This window comes from Oncorhynchus keta, chromosome 1, assembly GCF_023373465.1.
Source record: "Oncorhynchus keta strain PuntledgeMale-10-30-2019 chromosome 1, Oket_V2, whole genome shotgun sequence".
In the NCBI taxonomy this organism is placed as follows: Eukaryota; Metazoa; Chordata; class Actinopteri; order Salmoniformes; family Salmonidae; genus Oncorhynchus; species Oncorhynchus keta.
The window spans coordinates 65961872-65978765 of NC_068421.1; the positions used below are offsets into that span (position 1 = coordinate 65961872).

Below are 16894 nucleotides of genomic sequence, written 5' to 3' on the forward strand. Positions count from 1 at the left end.
CTCAAAATGGCCAGAAACAAAGAACTTTCTTCTGAAACGTCAGTCTATTCTTGTTCAGAGAAATGAAGGCAATTCCATGTGTGAAATTGCTAAGAAATGGAAGATCTCGTACAACGCCTTGTACTACTCCCTTCACAGAACAGCTCAAACTGGCTTTAACCAGAATAGAAAGAGGAGTGAGAGGCCCCGGTGCACAACTGAGCAAGAGGACAAGTACATTTGAGTGTCTAGTTTGAGAAACAGACGCCTCACAAGTCCTCAACTGGCAGCTTCATTATAGCACCCGCAAAACAACAGTCTCAACGTCAACAGTGAAGAGGCGACTCCAGGATGCTGGCCTTTTAGACAGAGTAGCAAGGAAAAAGCCATATCTCAGACTGGCCAATAAAAAGAAAAGTTTAAGATGAGCAGAACACAGACACTGGACAGAGGAACTCTGCCTAGAAGGCCAGGTTGCCATATCGAATCCCCGAGCTGACAAAGTACAAATCTGTTGTTCTGCCCCTGAACAAGGCAGTTAACCCACTGTTCCTTGGCAGTCATTGTAAATAAGAATGTGTTCTTAACTGACTTGCCTAGTTAAATAAAGGTAAAATAAAATAAAAACTTGTCCTCCTGCTCAGTTGTGCACCGGTGCCTCCTACTCTTTCTATTCTGATTAGAACCCGTTTGCACTGTTCTGTGAAGGGAGTAGTACAAAGCGTACGAGATCTTCAGTTTCTTGGCAATTTCAGAAGAAAGTTATTTGTTTCTGGCCATTTGAGCCTGTAATTGAACCCACAAATTCTGATGCTTCAGATACTCAACTTGTCTAAAGAAGGCCAGTTTTATTGCTTCTTTAATCAGAACAACAGTTTACAGCTGTGCTAACATAATTGCAATGCAAAAGGGTTTTCTAATGATCAGTCAAGTCTTTTAAAATGAGAAACTTGGATTAGCTAACACAACGTACCATTGGAACACAGGAGTGATGGTTGCTGATAATGGGCCTCTGCACGCTTATGTAGATATTCTATAAAAATACAAATCTGCCGTTTCCAGCTACAATAGTAATTTACAACATTAACAATATCTACACGGTATTTCTGATCAATTTGATGTAATTTTAAATGTACCATTTTTTGCTTTTCGTTCAAAAACAAGGATATTTCTAAGTGACCCCAAACTTTTGAACGGCAGTGTATATATGTTTTATTGTCACACACTCGATAGGTGCAGTGAAATTTGTTGTTTTACAGGGTCAGCCATAGTAGTACAGCGTCCCTGGACGCAAAATAGGGTTAAATGCCTTGCTCAAGGGCACAGATTTTTTCCCCTCTATTTTTACCTTGTTGACTCGGGTATTCGAACTGCTGAAATTACTATGAACATTCAGGCCTGGCTGAAGAGGATTACACTGACTTCAGTGGGTCTATTCATGTTCCTGTGATAATACACTGAGCTTGATGAGATTACTTTCCCATTGCTTCCATATGGAGGGCTTGGCCACCCAAATAGCCCTGCCCAAGGCACCGTATCAAAGGCTTCCGATAGCACCCAGGTTAGCCACTCGCATCATTCTCTTTGAAATGGGGCAAATTATCCCAGTCTATTGAAAGAGAAATTGGCCCTCTCTGTGGCTGAGCTTCTTGGTCTCACCCCCACTGCTCAACACAAGAGAGCATGGAGGCGGCCCTGGCAGCACCACATTAAAGGCCAGATTAAGGCCGACTCTGGTGTGTGATTAAACAGGAGAGGAAGAAGAGGGAGGACGGAGAGGATTATCCCGGGTATAAGCAGTGCTCAATTTCAACTCCACTAAGATGACACAGAGAGGCAGATGAGAAGACAGGGAATGAAGATGAAGGATTTGAGCTGAGCTTTGGGCACAGAGAGAACCAAGTAGTCTGGGATGAGAGTGATAGTGGATAGAGACTCGCTGAGGGAATAGGGTCCAAGCCAGGAGCTTGGATCTCTGGATAAGCACTGATAGAGCAGTCAGACAACACTGACCTGGTTTTGCGTTTCAAAATCAGGCATCTTCACTAAGCAGCCCAATAGACCAGTCTCCCACTTGGAAAACCAACAGCAGCATGACATACTGTATCGGGATATGATTTAGGTCAGCAATTCTCAACTGGCGAGTCAAGACCCAAATTTGGTTCACGGTAGTTTAAGTGGGTCCTGGATGTCAGTTTTTTTTTTTTACATGTTTTTTCTTCTATACAAACGTATACACACACACACCAGTCTGAACATAAGACTTACATTTGTTAATAATTTAATATCTGAAAAAAAAGTATTCAATCACAGTATTTTCATTATAGAGCAGCGCTTATTTTGGTTGATTTTGTGTCCAAAGTCAGTGAATTTATTAACATTCTTCATCAAGAATATGGGCACCATTGTATTATTGTCAATGAAAGAGGTGGGAATGTTGTTAACTTGTTATAACCGATACATTTACTATCAATATAGCATTAAAAATAGCTTGCAGATTGTAATTTGGTGATTCTTTTTCCACAATGCGAATATTGCCTCGCGATCGAGACAACCTGGTTCGATTTTGTTCCCCAAGCAAAACCAGTTGAAAACTACTGATCTTGGTTTTACAAGATCGACAGTAAACAACTTGACCTTATGTAGGGTAAACAAAGTCCCAATATGATATATATGTGGGGAGTATGTAAGCTCAGGTGGGACAGTTATCATTTGCACCAGCAGCAACATCGACTCCGACCATTTCCTTTGGTTATTTTAATGAGAGTAGAATGAGTTCCACTGGGAAGGGGAAAATGAGCCAGGATTAAGTGCTGTCTTTAGTCTCTAGCCTCATGCTTTCACCAGTCAGGCACAGAGAGGAGCAAGAGGAAGAATGAATAATTAATGAAGCAATAGTACAGAGTGTACTATATTACCAGAACATTGTTCACCACAATAATCAATGCACTTCATGGCATGCATAAGCATAGTACATACCCTGGTAAACATGCAAAAAAACACAACTACCCAGCATTTATAGGGCTGAAAATTACAAGACGGAGCTCCTTCTAGTGGCTGAACGATGCAACTTGGTGTGACCTGCTGGGTGGGGGAGAGGATCCAGTCACCCAGATAAGCCACCAAAGGACACGATTACTTCAACACATCAAGTTTACATTTCTTAAAATCTTACAGTTGCCTCAAAGTCAATTGGCAGTACTGTGAGGCTTATTTTGGTTGTAGGGGCCTTTGCACATATAGAAAAGAGGATTTGTCTAATCCAATTTCATTCCTAATGCAAATCAGTTTATGTATCAGGGATAATGGGCAGATCATCTATCCACTGTCCTGCCTGCCCTGGAATTCATTCCATTTTAGGCAGAGGGAGAACATGTAGAGCAGAGATGTCAAATACAAGTGGCCCATTTCCTAATCAAGTATATGAAATCTGTTCTTGACCGCTCAACCTGCTGAATTGCTTATGGGCTTGATAGCCAAATCAGCACTTCTGTGAATTCTGCAAACAAGAGAGAGCCCAAGGCAGAGCAAAATGAAAGACCATAGTTCCACACAAGCCATTAGACGATTGAAGAATTCTAAGTTCACTTGATCGGAAGAGCATTACACTGGATGAGCACTCTAAACTCATGATGTGGTTTGGGGGAATGTGAACCTTCTTTCACTGAGGTTACATATTACATATCAAAGATACCGTTCCCTTCGGCTTTAAAATGCCACTGCGTTACGTAGGGTTTAGTTTTCATAACGCTGCAAAGAAACGTATTCTAAGATCCGGAGACAATGAATAAATAAAGAAATACCAAAATGGCATCGTGACCCAACAGGGATGTGCAGAGTCACCAAGGGGGACAGTGACATGCAGATGCCATTGATTTTGAAAACTTGTCTGTCCCCACCGTGAATCCCTTCAGGAAAAAGACACGTACACAAGCATAACCCATACAAACATGGACACCAGTACACACTTACCACACACACACACCTGAAAAAGGTCACAGACTGAGACATACATCTAAAATAGCCACAGTATCAAAACATGATTACGAAGTCATTGCATTTTCATTTGGTAAAAACTGCACTGTACACCTAGGACTTTCACCATTGACAAACCACACAAAAGATAAACTATTCAACAGTGGCAATCACAAATGGCAAAATGGAGGAAGGATCTCAAATCATCTTGCTCAGCAAAGAAAGGAGGAAATGTGCTTTGTTGCAAAATAACTTTGTTAAAGCAGCCTTGGTGTGTGGTCACATAACTCAGCCAGATGTGCAGGTCTCAAATTCTATGAACAGACAGAACCATGTTCGACGTTGACACACTGCTAATTTACTCACATGGTCCAATGACTTCACAACACATTGATATTACCGAACAGTGGCACTGCCAGGTAATAACTGCATCATATAGCCTAGACTAACATTAGAATTGATTCTGCTAGGTCAAGGAGAGTTGCACAAACAAATGCTTTCATACTTCAAAATATAATGGAAGGTTTACAATGTTAACAGCCTTCCAACAACTTGGCTATGCATCCAGCTTAAAAAGGACACTTGACATTTAAAAAAATAGATAGTGTGCACTTTTCAGGTTTGCGTTTCCATCTGAAGAGTTTAATTGTGGAGATGTGACAGGTATCTCTTTGCCACAGTGTAGAGCGCTGAAAAAACAACTATTGGACATCACATCTGATTTCATACGAGACTTTGACTGACCTTCCCTTAGGCAAGCAGAAGCTCAATGGAAGCAGTAGACTGGATAGTTTTACAATCATGGATGGATATTATAGCTTTGTCATGCAAAGAATAATAACATCCCCCTCAACATAACACTTCCCTAATGGTCATACAGAACCTAATAGCATACATACACAACAGCAATTCATTCTTGCTCAGAGCTGACCAAATGCAATAATGGTTTCCCTGCAGGGAGATCCTTAATGATTGCCTTCTCTTGACCAAATCATGAGTGCCAATGACACATAACAGGCCTAGACAGCAGCACAATGAGAGTGCATCTATCCAGTTTGACCCTCAGAGACCACTGAGTGTGTCACTGGGGCACTAGATCATTTGACCACAGTGAGTCTTTCAGTACCTTACAATGTCTATGAAAATGAGAGTATCCTCAAAGAATATGTTGGATTACAGTCAGTTACACAAACATAATTTAAAAAATTACTTTGAGCTGCAATTGTCTGCTGAGTATGTTGTAACCGAGCATGTGTAAACCTCTTCAGGCTGAAATGTGGGACTGTTGTGGCTGCCATAGTGAGTTAATGGAGTGGAATTGCCACTGCATCCCCTTGTGGCAGAGATCATTGTTTAACAAGAATCTCTCAGTGGCAGGAGAAGTGAACAGTCCCTTTGCTGCTTGCAGCTGTGTAGTCCTGAAACGGCTCTTTCTTCATCACTCTGTTTGGGATCAGAATAACAACCCCAATCCTCGTTAGTAGCACTGACTGCACTGTTACCTGCCCATGCCAGACAGCTGCATGAAGAAAAAAACACACAACCATTAGGCTACTTGTGGGACATGTCAAGCTGTCATTGTCACTTCACGCTTGTGCTCTTCAACTTCATTGTCTGATAATGTACGAGAACACATTAGAAACCAAGAAAACTAGCAAACATATGCTGGCTAACCGTACAACTAGAGCTGGCACTGATGGCAATTGGTTGTATTTCCGCTAACGCGTCGTTGACGAGCACAGTGTTGATTAGTAGAAGTAAATTGGCTGGTTATCTAGCCAATTAAAAATCACAGTTTGACTACTATTGCACAAACCAATTGATTAAATAAACTATTGGTGTAATACCATGTGGCTATTCCTACCTGAATGCTGGGTGAATATATTAATTGCTGGGTCCGGCACGTTAACGGCAGCAACCCTGCCTGGCGGTGTTCCAGTGCTGCTAACGTTACTGACTTCCCGGGGTCTCCTCCCGGCATTTCCCCTGTTCCCCTTCCCCGGGTGTTGCTGCTGTTGTTGTGGCGGTGGCAGCCCTGTCGAAGTCCCCTCACCAACGCGGCCTACCTGTTGTCCCATCCCCGCAGTTCAGTGTAAAGATGTTCGGGACGAAGCTATCCAACCCTGCACACTCCCAGTTCACATCCCCCAATTATGGAGCGGCCTGTTCAGAAGTCTTCCTCAACCCGTCTCCTAGCTAGCTAGCTTGACGTTAGCTGTTAGCTCTATCGTTGTGAAACCCACCCACCTTGCCTCAAACAATAAAGCAAAAGTCTGATAAATCACTGAAAACAACTCTCTGCCAACGGCCCGTGGGATCTCGAGACAGTAATATTCGGTCCCCCACGTCCGAGTTTCTATGAAATATGGAGCCTTTCAGGGTCGTTTCGCCGTGCTCCTGCCACTGCGCGCCCCCTCTGCCGCCGCCATCTTTACCACAGAATAGAGCTTGCTATTTCGCAAAGAAGGGGGGGTTCACCCTTCACCAAACTCCATTCCCATCCCTGTCCCCAATATTACTAGGACCTCCGAGCCACTAGGCGGACAGCTCGAGGACCAACCATAGACCCTCTGTCGAGATTCGCTAGACCAACTACTATCATGATTGCATTGTTCACAACTTTTATGTATGAAGTAAGACCTCTGGAAAAACGAAATGTTCAACGTTAGAATATACACTCTTGAAATACTGTCATAACATTGACCAAATGTTATTTGTGTGAAAGCCATTTCTACCAAAGAACACTTAAAAAGACAACCTATGGCTGTTTTCTTTTGGCAGTGACAGTTCGGCTCCATACCACTGACTTGACAGCTAATGTTTCATGCCTCTGTATGTCCTCCTCCCCCCTATTCCTAGTGTACATACATACTGGTGTGATTTCATGGATAGGATCCCACATCTGTGATTTGAACTGACTACATTTTATATTAAATAAAATCAAATTGTATTTGTCACATGCGCCGAATACAAAATATATACCTTTTTTTAAATATTGACTAAATACAATTTGAAAAATAAAAGTAACACTGTCCTTTGTATGTGTAGGTAGGGGTAAAGTGACTATGCATAGATAATTAACAGCGAGTAGCAGCAGTGTAAAAACAAAAGGGTGGCCATTTGATTAATAAATATTAACAATAAACTTTGACAAAAAAACATTTTTGCAAAATCCATTCAAATTTGTATTGTATTGACATTGTGAAATGTACAATATTCTATATGGAAAGTACATCAAAAACCCGAACTGTTCTTTTTAAAGTAAAAAAATGCTGCAGTCTCGATTCTAACCCAGGGTTTGGTTTAAAGACCAAAAATATAGATTTATAGCTTTATTTTCAATCTGACATATACCTAATGAACTGTAATGGTAAATAGTATACAACATATCTCGTATAATACCAAATAAATGTTTCAAACACTAGAACTCCATAAATGTATCAAGGAAAATAGAGGAATGTCAATCTCTGTTCAAAAATAGAAATATCTGAACAAAAGTATCACTCATTTTCTAAATGATCAAAAGAGCATCATAATAATCTCAAAAGTGGGCTCGAAATAACCACTGAAATACGACCACAAATAGTAAACATTCTCCCAATTACAATACAGGCTGAAGTAGTCTGGCAACAAAATCTCGATAGGATATATATAAACACACACATTCACGTTTCTCTATATAACAATGTTTTGTTAACCGCCCTTCTTAAATAATTACTTATGAGTAAAATAGATTGTCATGAGAAACAAGTGGGAATTCAAAAATGTTACATTACACCGCCATCTGGTGGTTTAAATTATCACCATACATGGTTTGAGTCAAAAACAAAAACTGTTCCATAGAGAGACAATCACAAAATGACAAGTCAGACTTATGGATTGAAGCTGAAATTGAATCCCTAATTTACAGCATTAATGGCAACAGTTAGTGTAATGATGTAATTTCTGCCAAAAGCAAATAATGCACGAGTGTATATTTAGGCATTGGCACTAATCAAGTAAATAAACAATACACGCATCAGTCATACTGATAATGGCAACATCGGAGCAGCCAGCTGCAACAGCAGTGCAGTTTCCACCAACTCAAGGTCAGGTGTGGAATTTCTGATTGGTATAGGAACACTTTCAATATTGCTTTTGAATAAATACATATTCTTAATTAACATTAATCTTTGTGTAAGGCTTCACATCTGACAAAACATTCATAGCAGTAAACACAGAGCAAACTTATCTCCATTTTGTTTAATAAGCTAACATCTCCATAAAGGTCAGGCTCACTTCAGAATTGAAATGGAGAATGCCTCAAATTCCAATTTAAATGTTGAATTTAAATAGTAAACAGCAAACACAATTGCAATTCAAACTTGACTGAAAAGAAATGTAATCGAGTTCAGAGAAATTCAAATGCCTCTATTCTATATTAGGTGGTCTATACAAATATACATATTGGACATGAAACATGTCATTATATACATGCATATAGAATTGTTAAAACAATTGATTTTCAGGACAAACTGAATGTTCAAGGGAAACAAAACCTGCATGTGAATATTCAAAGTTATTGTATTTCATTAAATTGATTACATTTTGTTCAATGAGGAAAATACATTTCCCAGAATGCATTAGTGTAACCCTGCAGTTGACCCTGAGGACTTCAAAAAGAAGCCAAACAAATGAAAGGGTTGGCAGAAATATAATTGGCGATTCTAAGCACCAAAGTTATAAGCATTATTTCCAGAGAAAAGTTATTATTTGGTGTCTGGAACTGTGAGATTCAATTAAACTCATGTTGTATGACGTGTGAAATTTCCTTGAGTTACTTTCTGTCACACAAACTCTACATCCCGTGGAGTGCAGCCAATTCAACTCTAATTTCAACTCATGCGTTGAATGGGAGTTAATTTCAAACTTCTGAAATGAGCCCAACGCTGATCTCCATCAACATGACTTAAAACACCTTGGAGAATAGACGACACAAAATACAGTGGCTGAACATTTGAAATGTCTGGGTTCATTAAAAAAAAAAAAAAAATTAAGTAAATTATTTGCTAAATATATACTGCATGTTTGCTAAGATGTTAACTTTTGGGAAAAGCAGCAATTTGACAATTTACCATATTGGCATTGAAAGTGCATTTCAAATGAAAGAGTACGGTAATTGTATCCAGGCTGGACATAAAATTATAAATAAAATAAAAATATATATATTTATTCGGTTCACATTTCTGTGCTCTGTTACCCTGATTTCCAATGGGTTTGTCATGAAACTAAAAGGATAAATAAGGCATCTTTGTGAATAACAGAGGCCATTATATATGTCTCACTCACTCCATGCCCTTTCAAATGAACAATGCAGTCTCTCAATATCAGTCAGATTGACTAGTGTAACACAAAAAAAAATAAGTAAAAAGGCTTGAAAGAAACAGGAGGTTGTGCTCTTCCTAAACACATTCAATAGATTGGTGAGTGTTGTCGGTTCAGTAGTTCAATGTGATGTCAGTTACAGCCCTTCAAGAGTCGACTGCTGGGTTGGTCTGGAGGTGACAGCTCCAGGAACGCGGCTTCAGCAGCTCTAGGAAAGAGGGCTAAAAACAAGACAAAAAAAAACATGGCATGTAAAGACTTGGTTGAATCTAAGGTTGCATCTCAATTGTTTAAAATATTTACTCTCCATGATCCGAACAGCTATGAAAAATGAGCCTAAAATTAATGTTTTTCCTAGATGTGCAGTGGTGTATACCTCCTGAAGGGGGCAGTAGCGCCGTGCATACCACTCCTGGGAGTAGAGGCAGATGATGACCCCCTGACCGAGGAACAGAGCAGTCCACATGATCACGTTCCAAATTGGGCCTTTTCTTCGGTCATGAAGAATGAAGTTAAACATCACTGCCAGATGAACAGCACAGTAAAGAAGATGAGCAGTTAGGATTGGGAGTCAGAAAAAAACCTTCTGTTTTTATATTGTGTCTGTTGTATTGTAATGAAGGTACGGTCTTACTTCCGAAGCACATGAAGAGGCAGAAGAGGACTGGGTAGAAGAAGCCGAAGCAGATCGCCAAGATGTACTCATGCACTACTGCAGACATAGTGAAGACCAATAACATGCCTGCCGCCCGAAATCTCTTCTTCGACATCTGTCAGGCAGTGGAGTAGGGGAAAAAAACAAACAGACGAAAGACCAGAGGGTTAAGACGGGCATAGACTAAATTAAATCAAAGCTGCTCAACTGGCTTGCTTGTTTAAGATTAGAGTTACACAGCAATGGGAGGGATACTTCATAAGTATTGTAAAAACAGAGAGATTAACATTAATGCCAAGTGCAACAATAACTCACCCATAGGAAGTCACAATACACATAGTAATACAGCCAGTCGTGTACCACCACATTCCAGGTGCGGTAGTAATTGGCAAAGGATGTAGAGTTCCACCAATCCTGTGAAGCAAATCAATATATTATTTTTGAAAAGAACACAGCAAAGAGCTGATTGAGGCAGTGTAGTAAACACTGTGGCACTACTGCGCTGTAGATCTAGTCAGTGATTGACTAAATGAGTAATATGGCAGAGGAAAGGCATCTGCCTGTGTACCTTGTAAAACATCCTGTCAGCAAACCGCAGCATCTCAGCAAAGGCATTGAGCCAGCAGTGCAGGAAGGCAAAAAAGGCCAAGAAGAGAACCAGAACTCCTAGAGAGAGACACACAGATGACATGTGATTTCCCTCCATTCATTCAAATATTTTTGTAGTTAGTTAACAAAATAATCTAGACAGAGTGATCCAGAAGACAATATAGTGAACGTGCAGGAGGAATACTGTGGTGCCGATGACACAAGCTGCAAGTGAGGATGTGTTGACTGGAGTTACCTGGCAGGATAGAGTTGAACACACACAGGACCATGGCCCGCAGGTCAAACAGTTGCTGGCTGATGCTGCGGAACTGTGGGATGCAGAGGCGCACAAACACATAGTAGGCATAGAAGAGACATCCTAGAACCTGAAAGACGAGAGAGAGAGAGAGAGAGAGAAACTACATAAATGAACTGATCTCCTGGACAAGGTCTTCAACTATGCTCAGTTATTCATTTAGATTCTCAAATCATACCTGTAATAACTTAGAGGCCACATAACTCCACCTGATGATGGGATTCCTGCAGAGGGAAACAAGAGTTTGAATGTTTACAGAAAGGCAAATAGCGCTCTTGCAGCTGAGTATAACATGCAAGAGGTATGTTAATTTAAACTAGGTCTTATGTCATTCCACTCTGCTTACCTGGGATATTTATCTCTGTAAATAAGGGTGGGAGCAAAGAGGAAGTAGATATAGTGGCTCAGCTGTGGGATGCGTGGAGAGACTAGGGAGGAGCCTGGAGAATAAAAAATAAATAAAAAAGGGAACTGAATACATCTACAGACAAAAACAGAATGTAAGCTAGTGTATATAAATGATTCCTAAAAAAAGTTGCTTACTGGATTTGTCTTTTTCCAAAGCCAGAACTTTGGGGACATTCTCCCTGATATAAGAGTGTGCCTTCATCATCAAGCGCACCTGCAGGGAGACAGCACATGTTGTCAACCAATCACAATGCATGTCCATCAGTAGACTGAACATCAATAAAACAAAGAACATGTCATGCCCCGGGCGGGCCTGCATTTAGAGTACCTGTTCCAGGATGATGATGAAGCAGGATGCAGGGGGAAAGCTGTTCTTCACCACCACAAAGGTAGGCAAGAAGCCTAGGCCCAGGCCCTGGTAGAGCAGGAAGAGAGCACCCAGTAGAAGAGACCACAGGGTTCCATGGTGGGACTCATGGTAGTGAGAGGCCCAGGTGTGGAACAGGCTGTAGGGCACCACCAGCACTGAAAGGAACATGCAGATCCAGGTAATCACCACCAGGGGGAACTGTCCAAATACATAGACCAGCAGGTCAAAGTCCAGCACCAATCTGGGGAAGAGGGGGGAATGAAGAGTCAATACACAAGTGGTAGTTTATATTTAAAGAGAGAGAGAGAGATCAGTAAAGAGTCAGTGTTACACCTCACCTGCCTTCATCGATGAAGTCAACCACCAGGGTGCTGAGGATGAAGAGGATCAGCAGGGCAATGAACATGTGGTAGATGGTCCGGATGTGGTTCACTTCAAACAGCTCACTGTGAAACAAGAGACATAGACCATGATAAACATAAACAATACGGAACCAGCAACATTTCAGTTTAAGCACAATGTATATAGCGTTCGATGAGGGAGCTTTTTGTCAAAAGCAGTCACACACAGTCTATTATTAACTCGTCACTTACTCTAACAAGGACCTCCGGAACACAAACTGTTTGCCTTGGCCCTGGGATGACCCTTGGAGATGCCTAATAGAATAAAAATCATTGACAAAATATTAGTTAAATAGATGTTGACCTCTGACATAGTAAGAGAGTAGGTCAGAAAGGAGAAGGGTGGAAGGCAAAAGGGAGCAGTGAGGGGCTTAATACCTGAGCTTACTCCTCTCTTTATCGGACAGAGGAGGGGAGAAGACAGCAGGGACAGGAGCAGGCTCCAGGCTGGCCGATTCCTCTATCAGACTGTCCATGAACTCCAACACCTGGGAGTCAAACTGCCTCATCAGGTCAAACTTCAAGTGCTGTAAACCAGACACACATCCACAATCAGCAAGTCACAGGGTTCAGTTAAATGAAAAGGATGCTTGTGAATTTTTATTTAAATCCACATCATAAAGACAAATATTAAATTGACAAACATTATGTCAAAACAGAAAGTAACCATTTGTAGCTGGAGATAATGATGACCCTTTAAAAATATATATATTTTAATGATGACCTCATGTCTAGAAAGACTGGTGACTGTCTGTCTATTTGATCTGTTTGCACAGTAGAGGTTAGTTTACCTTTATACTAAACAAACTGCCCTTAAAAGATCGCTTTAAGAAAACAATCCTCTTCCTCTTACATTGTGTGAAAATAAGGGCGCTCTCTGGGTTTGGGTGTTCTGTACAGTAAAGACAGGACGTGTTAATTTCACCCATCTATTATAATGCGATAAGATGTGAATAACACTTCATAGTTCAGCCAATTACACCATACATCAATACATGTTTCAAGTGGCCCTCTTCAGTTTGCACTTCCCAATTAATTGTGAAACTTTCGTTTGGACACTCAGTCACCGAGGTTGACCCCTACAATGCATTTCAGTAATTTCCTCACTGGTATGCAATACCCATGGACTCAAATCAGACAAGGGTTTGGACGTCATAAAAGCAGAACTGAATCTTGCTGTATGTTTCCATTCTCCAGGCATGAAAGTGGGAAAGATGGAGATTAGAATAGCCTTGTACGTCACGTTGGCTCACTGCTAGTTGTTAGCTCTTTTTCTAATGCACAAATAATGACAGGATTTGAAAACAAACAGTCAAGGCAAAGCAGCTCGCCAGGTTAAAATGATAATGTTACAGCTCACATAGGCTTAAGGAAAATATTGAATCAGTCCAGTAGGGATTGGCAGTGCAGAAGCAAGGCACAAAACACTTAAAAAAATATATAGGATTAGGCACATCCACAAACAGTGACAGAACTAAGAGGACTTTGTTGAATCATTGAGACTCAAACAATGGACAGGTGACTTGTGAGAACAGACAACATTGTTTGGAGGATTTGACATCATTACTCAGAATCTAATCACAGGCTCAGAACAAATTTGACCTGCTGACAACACATTCTGTTTTAAGTCTCACCTCTGCTTTCCTCTTCAGTTGGAGTTTCTTGCTGATGAGTCGCTCCACTTCCATTTTTCCTGAAATAGATGGAGAAAATGTCATTTACGCAAAGCAATAAAGCGTGGATCAGGCTTTCGTATTCATTCAGTTCCAAAGTCTAGCAGTGCCAGTGAGGAATATGAATCCTGAATGACTTCAGGACCAATACAGTTGCCAGGTTACCCAAGAGGAAGATTAATATAGGCCTACTATGAGTAAACAATACCATGTTAAATATTTACATAAATGCCTAAATCAATATAGCGGGTGGACAATTTGCCATTATTCCCCATGGGAAATAATAAGCACAGTCTCAGGGAACATTAAAGACAAGGAACAGAGCGAGCTGGGGTGTGGTTAAATCCATTTTTGTCTTCAAACAGGATCAAATGAGTAGTACGCTACCATGTAGCCTTTAGACCGGATATAGTTCTACAGATAACAACCGACCTTTGAATGCTGTTGAAAAATAATTTTATAAGAAATGTAAAAACTTTAATGAACTGGGCAACAGGACAGGTCAGGGAAGTTCCATGAGGTGCTTAGTCATTTGAGAGTCATTGAAGACTGGTCTTGAGAAACAAATGTAACCACTATAAAGACATGACTAGTGAGAAACACCTGTTGAGGTTTAAGGAAGTGCCACTGTACAACCATTCAAACACACCCATGACTGAATGACTGTACTTGGGGTTAATCCAGGTTATCTTCACTCAGAATTTAAACAGGTCTGACCATTGACCATGTGAAAATAAAACAATGACATTTGAGAGCTCAACCCATGACCTAAGAATTGCACCATCTATATCCTGATAATGTCACCCCACATAGATCATTCTTACTCATAAGCATAAACACTTTCCAACTGTTCAACCACCTGTGTTGCATTTAGCTCTGACACCTGTTAATCAAGCTCCATTCTCGCACCATTACTGTGGATCTCTCCATTGCAAGGGTTCTCTCCATTGCTGCCCTCTCCACCCATACCATCCAGGTCTGAAATGGTGGGCATTTTAGGTAAAGCGCTGCGGCAACGCATGACACTGTCATCCCCACTCTCCATCCTGTAAGAGAACAAAATGTTGGATATGTATACACACACAAATCATATTCACCTGACAAGCTAGATGGAGTTCCACACAATAGTTAAAACAATTCAACTTCCTAGTCTTAGAAAAACATAACGCCAAAATGTGAAAACATCAGTGGCCATTGAATGCATTTTTCAATTAATGTATACCTAACTATAAATGGTCTTAAAAACAGTGGAAGACAAGCGATGATCTCTTTGCTTACTTGCTTGATTGCTAACTGACCTCATTGGAACTGAAAGACCTGGTCTGTCAAAAAGTTAGTTGAGGGTCAGCAGACGGTTGTGATTTTCTGAGCATGCCTTGCTAGCTGGCAGCAGTCAGAGATTTGTACATAGTCAATAATATAATAATGTTCGAACCATCATGGATAAATTACTGGCTTGCGCCAGTGATCAGTGTGCCAGGTATTCAACAACAAGCTATGCTATGTAGCTAGTGCCCTGGACATACGTCACAAACTTGCTACAATCGAGCTAATTAAGTCACAAAAATATTTGTTCTTGTGGGAGTTCAAATTCTGTGGTTCCATTGCTCAAGAAAACGTCAGTCAAGCGCGAGCTAACTAGCAGAGCTTGTCTGTCAAGTTCGGCGTTTGGTGTTTTTTTTGGTTAGGGAGATAAGGAATTGGCTAGCAAGCTATACTGATGCTACTCACCCTTCACTGAGCCGTGTCTTGAAATGAAACCCCCGTGTTAATCTGTTACTTTCAATGTTCATCACATTCTCATCACTTCAATGTTGAAAAAACGTGATGCGATGATGTCTCTTCTTTTTCTACGCCACCACCCCGCCTCTAAATGACGAGAGGGTCGGTCCCAAATCAATCATCTTTCGTCACTCGGCCTATTAGCTCCCCCCCCCCAGACTAGAATACTGGCTGCAACCTAGTCTCAGAGCATTTCACATTATGCTGTAAGTAAATCCGAGCCACTCCATTTAGTATGATATGTTAAGTTTCGTATGGTGTGTATTAATTTGTGGATGTCCGTCATCCATTTCATATAATATATGAATTACAAATTTGTATGATATGTTATGAATTGCAATTAGTACAATATGCTACGAATTTGAAAAACGTATATCTTAAAAATTCCAATTTGTTGTGGCTAATGTTAGCTAGGTTGCTAGGTTAAGGTTAGGGGAAGGGTTAGCTAACATGCTAAGTAATTGCTAATTAGCTAAAATGCTAACGTTTTCCATGTCGAGATTCGAATATGCAACATTTGGGATGCTAGACGTTTGCATTACGCTACCATTTAGCCTTTAGACCAGATATAGTTCTACAGATAACAACCGATCTTTGAATGCTGTTGAAAAATAATTTTATAAGAAATGTAAAAACTTTGTAATGAACTGGGCAAAAGGACAGATCAGGGAAGTTCCATGAGGTGCTTAGTCATTTGAGAGTCATTGACGACTGGTCTTGAGAAACAAATGTAACCACTATAAAGACATGACTAGTGAGAAACACCTGCTGGGGTTTAAGCAAATGCCACTGTACAACCATTCAAACACACCCATGACTGTACTGAATGACTACCATGATGGTTCGAACATTATTATATTATTGGCTATGTACAAATCTCTGACTGCTGCCAGCTAGCAAGGCATGCTCAGAAAATCACAACCGTCCGCTGACCCTCAACTAACTTTTTGACAGACCAGGTCTTTCAGTTCCAATGAGGTCAGTTAGCAATCAAGCAAGTAAGCAAAGAGATCATCGCTTGTCTTCCACTGTTTTTAAGACCATTTATAGTTAGGTATACATTAATTGAAAAATGCATTCAGAATTTAAACAGGTTTGACCATTGACTATGTGGCAATAAAACAATGACATTTGAGAGCTCAACCCATGACCTAGGAATTGCACCATCTATATCCTGATAATGTCACCCCACATAGATCATTCTTACTCATAAGCATAAACACTTTCCAACTGTTCAACCACCTGTGTTGCATTTAGCTCTGACACCTGTTAATCAAGCTCCATTCTCGCACCATTACTGTGGATCTCTCCATTGCAAGGGTTCTCTCCATTGCTACCCTCTCCACCCATACCATCCAGGTCTGAAATGGTGGGCATTTTAGG

The 16894-nt window shown here is 40.6% G+C and overlaps 2 protein-coding genes across 6 annotated transcripts in view; both read right to left on the reverse strand.

The window, feature by feature from the left end:
• The window catches only part of LOC118391160 (tyrosine-protein kinase ABL2-like), a 52013-nt gene extending 45458 nt beyond the window's left edge, over positions 1 to 6555 (reverse strand). For 2 of the 4 annotated variants that reach the window (XM_035782265.2, XM_035782257.2), the window contains exon 1: positions 5819 to 6555. In XM_035782265.2, coding sequence (XP_035638158.1) covers positions 5819 to 6032 — 214 coding nt within the window. In that variant the 5' untranslated portion in view covers positions 6033 to 6555. Of the gene's footprint in view, positions 1 to 5164; positions 5474 to 5818 lie in introns of all 4 variants that reach the window. The other 2 variants (XM_035782273.2, XM_035782282.2) reach the window with 2 other exon arrangements.
• Positions 6556 to 7030: 475 nt separating this feature from the next.
• soat1 (sterol O-acyltransferase 1) lies at positions 7031 to 16893 on the reverse strand. Of its 2 annotated transcripts, XM_035782310.2 has the most exons (16): positions 15461 to 15623; positions 14639 to 14775; positions 13691 to 13749; positions 12435 to 12583; positions 12249 to 12311; positions 11994 to 12101; positions 11614 to 11896; positions 11421 to 11499; positions 11224 to 11317; positions 11056 to 11101; positions 10818 to 10947; positions 10542 to 10639; positions 10289 to 10387; positions 9953 to 10088; positions 9695 to 9840; positions 7031 to 9539 (listed from the first exon to the last, which is right to left on the reverse strand). In XM_035782310.2, exons 1-16 carry the CDS (start codon positions 15520 to 15522, stop codon positions 9465 to 9467), a joined length of 1764 nt encoding a protein of 587 aa, XP_035638203.1. In that variant the 5' UTR covers positions 15523 to 15623; the 3' UTR covers positions 7031 to 9464. The 2 variants fall into 2 exon arrangements, with proteins under 2 accessions (XP_035638203.1, XP_035638213.1); XM_035782320.2 differs by lacking the exons at positions 14639 to 14775; positions 15461 to 15623 and adding an exon at positions 16804 to 16893.
• Between the last annotated feature and the right edge of the window lies 1 nt (position 16894).